The following is a 3,611-nucleotide window of genomic DNA, read 5'->3' on the forward strand; positions in this document are numbered from 1 at the left end:
GTTGTGCCTCGCAATGAAACATGCACGTTTATAACATCCATGCTCAACGCGGCGAGGCAAACCAAGCGCAAGCTCCGGTTGAAAGAATTCACTGAAGAGACACTGTTGAATGAAACCGGCAGCTACGACCAATGACACGCATGTTTTCCTGCTCACGCACGGCTTGCTCCATCGACCCTGTGGACTGGTCCTACTATGGGAGCCAAGGAAGCGGCATTCTCCACCAGTGTGCAATGGCAGTGCCGCCCTTCTGCAAGCAACCGCGATACAGGCAAACGCGTCGTTTGATGGTTGCCGGTTCGCGAGTGCATTCCCCCTAAATCCGCATCTCCCCCTCAGCTGCCAGCGCATCTGAATTCACCTGGGACAGGCTATGTTCACCCGGTGTACTTGCCACGAAGCAACTGAAGACTCGGACACAGTGAAACAGCAGGTACAGCTCTAACACAGTACAATAGCCAGACTATCGGCTCCTAAGAGCGGACCAACTGTCAGCTAACTGTACCAGGCATTGAAACCCCTTTGCCGGCGTTTCGGCGAGAAACCTCAGCAACTAATACCTGGAATCCACCGCCAGCTACCTGTGCTAGCTACCTGTGGGAGATAATCTGCTGCCTTTCCGGCCCTGCTTCTGGTTGTTTGTGCAGCTGAGAGCTACCTAATCTGGGAGACTGCGTGCTCCGTGAAGAGCTGATGACGAGGAAGGCGACATTTAGTCCAAAAGCTGGTCATCGTCATCGTTGTCGGGCAGCGGCATGTTGGCCGCCTCGTTGATTTGGCGCTCGTACTCTTGCTGAGTCACGGCGTCCACCTTGACCTCTGGAGGAGCGAGCGCGACTTGCTCGACGAAATGTAAGGAAGGGTCCCCGACGAGTTTGCGGGCAAGGTACAAGAACGGTTTCTCGAAGTTGTAATTCGATTTCGCCGAGATCTCGTGGTACTGCAGGTTCTTCTTGCGGTGGAAGGTGACCTGCTTGGGCTTCACCTGGCGGTTCTTTACGTCCACCTTGTTACCGCACAGCACGATGGGGATGCCCTCGCACACCCTGGAAACACATTGCTGTTTGAGACCGCAGCAAAGCCAATCTTCCCCAGCGAACATCCCATGATTAATGCCATCAGACGTGCCAAACGTAAACTGATTCCTTGGGTTAGCAGGGTGATTAGCCGGTGAGAATCAAAGCTATGGACCGCAATGCAAGACTCTGTGTCAAGCGGCACAGCATGCTGGTCAAGCCAACGGAAAGTAGTGTACACTGGGGTGGAGGCCTGACTACCCCATAAAATCCCATGCTAACCCCCCACATCCCTGAAAATGTGATCGCTATCCCTGATTGACTTACCAATCAACTTGCAGGAAGACGGTGTTGCGATAATCAACTGTGGTCACCCATTGTTGGGTATTGGCAAAGTACCATGGCGGCTCCCAACTTTCATCTATCCGGAATTGAGAGACATCCAGGTTCCACCAACAAGAACAAAATGGTGAGTGCATATCTCATATAAGCGCCTGCTGTACACTGCATGAAGCAGGTTTGCGGCAGAGCGCGCGGTTGACCACCAGTCATGCACATGCGTGATGCAGGCCGGACGGAAACGCAAACGCTACGGCTCAGATGGTTAACTGCACCTGTCACTAAGGTGGTGTCAAACAATGTGCTGTCCCGCACAAATCAAACGACTCGTCACGATTTGTAGCTTATAAACCTCACTCTGCATTGGATCCAAATCAGAAGCCTGACGAGTATGCAAATCAGTAGCCTGGTGGACCCGGGCAACTGAGTCCCTCCAGAAAGACGTTGAAAATCGGCCTCCTCCCCAGTAAATCGTGCAACGCTCCCATCCGACTGACAGTCAATGCATGCCGGCGAAGCATCAGAATATTGCCAGGGGGTTGACGACCTCCACTCCATGCAAAGTCCCAAGTCCCCAAATCGAGCTGCATGTTTAACCGTGGCCCATTGCTCTATAAGCCAGGGGAAACCCCAGGTGGCAGAAACACAGGTATGTGTGGGTTTGTGTAGGACCTGTGATCATGTCCATCGTGGTGACTGGAGCGATAACATGAGCCAGCTCACGGCATTTTGTGTGAGATACGCCAGTAGCAACGGCCTGAAATCTGAGTGCGTCAATTTGCAAACGTTTGACAGTGAGGCGCAGTGCGTAACGTCATGTTAGCCCTCGTGAAAGCAGTAGGATATAGTTGGGCGTTTACGGGACAGTCGTACCGGAAGCACTCCATGCCAATATGAATCGACACAAAATGCCCTTAACGATGCAAACGATGCGGTAAAGGCCAATTTCATGGAACAAATCATGCTATCAGGTGACGACCAAGCTATCGAGCAGCAGGCATGTCTGCAACGCCAACGTGCACTACAAGGAAATCAGAAATGGCCGAATACGGTTCATACCTGCATAAGTCGCGATGCCATGTTGGCACGTTTTTGTACGTGAGTCGTGACGTAACGTCAAACATGATGATAGCGCACTGGCCGTGGATGTAGTATCCATCGCGAAGACCGCCAAATTTCTCCTGTCCAGCCGTGTCCCAGCAGTAGAACCTAATCTTTCCGCGGTTCGTTGTGAAGTCGAGGGGATGAACTTCAACTCCGATAGTTGCTGCAGGCATTGTGCCACTCATGGTTTGGTGGATGAAGCTGCTAGTTATCATCAATAGGCTGCGCAAATTGAAACACCAAAAACAGCGAAATGACAGCGCAGAACAGCAAAAGATTGAGAGAACGTACGTTCATACTTCTTCTCGAAATCCCCAGTAAGATGCCGCTTCACAAACGTGGTTTTACCTGCATTGTTGACGATGAAGTTGATGTATCGTCCTTATGGCTTCCATTCAAACCAGGCAGGCAAGCAGAGGCAAGCGAATCAGGCAATTACTCGCGCTTGCAACGCAGAGCATACATATTGCTATTCGCTGTTGCGCGACCCGCTTTGTCCAGCAATCTGCAACGTGCAGCCGTACCTGTTCCACCATCCCCAACAAGCACCAACTTGAAAGCGGGCACTCCGTCCGGTGTCGTCTGCCCCGGTAGTGCCTGCACAACGACAGGAATGTCAGATACTCTTTGTGAAAAAAGCCATTCACCCGGAGCTCAGTATCTCAAATTTCGGCGCACCATTTTGAAGAGATCCAAGCCTGCAGAGTTTCGAATGTGCCAATCCTGTGTTGAACAGTTTGATATCAATGTACCGACAACATTGAAATTCGGATTAGATGTGACTGGCCATGATGATCTGCATGCGCTCGTTTTAAAAGTTGCTGCACCATCCAGGCAGTCACTGCTTCTAGAAGGTCATACTCGTCATACCTATTCCCAGACATCTCAGATAGTGTCGACCCCAATAAAACGTACGGATGTTGGATGACCCCGCTCTGATTTCCTGGGAAACAACCCCTCATCGCCTAGTAGTTGATATTCAGCCTGAAATCGAGGCGTGCCCATGCATCACTGGAATCAAGCGTTGACGCTGCCAACTCGTGCACGCTATTTGGAGTACAGCTGTGTGCCGCCATTTGCCTCGCGCCATCATTGCCTGTGCAAAACCTTGCGGGTTTCCATTCGACTGGTAGTGGCTTAGGTGCACTCACT

The 3,611-nt window shown here is 51.5% G+C and overlaps 1 protein-coding gene across 1 annotated transcript; it reads right to left on the minus strand.

Moving 5' to 3' along the window:
* Positions 1–712: 712 nt before the first annotated feature.
* LOC149808733 (GTP-binding nuclear protein Ran1A-like) lies at positions 713–3,206 on the minus strand. The gene is made up of 5 exons (XM_089995175.1): positions 3,138–3,206; positions 2,984–3,056; positions 2,751–2,807; positions 2,415–2,622; positions 713–1,046 (listed from the first exon to the last, which is right to left on the minus strand). The coding sequence occupies exons 1-5, from the start codon at positions 3,138–3,140 to the stop codon at positions 713–715; spliced, it is 675 nt and encodes a 224-aa protein (XP_089851301.1). The 5' UTR covers positions 3,141–3,206.
* Positions 3,207–3,611: the final 405 nt, after the last annotated feature.

The sequence above is a fragment of the Nuphar pumila genome, unplaced genomic scaffold (assembly GCF_984573655.1).
Source record: "Nuphar pumila unplaced genomic scaffold, dmNupPumi1.hap1.1 HAP1_SCAFFOLD_2338, whole genome shotgun sequence".
Lineage (NCBI taxonomy): Eukaryota > Viridiplantae > Streptophyta > Magnoliopsida > Nymphaeales > Nymphaeaceae > Nuphar > Nuphar pumila.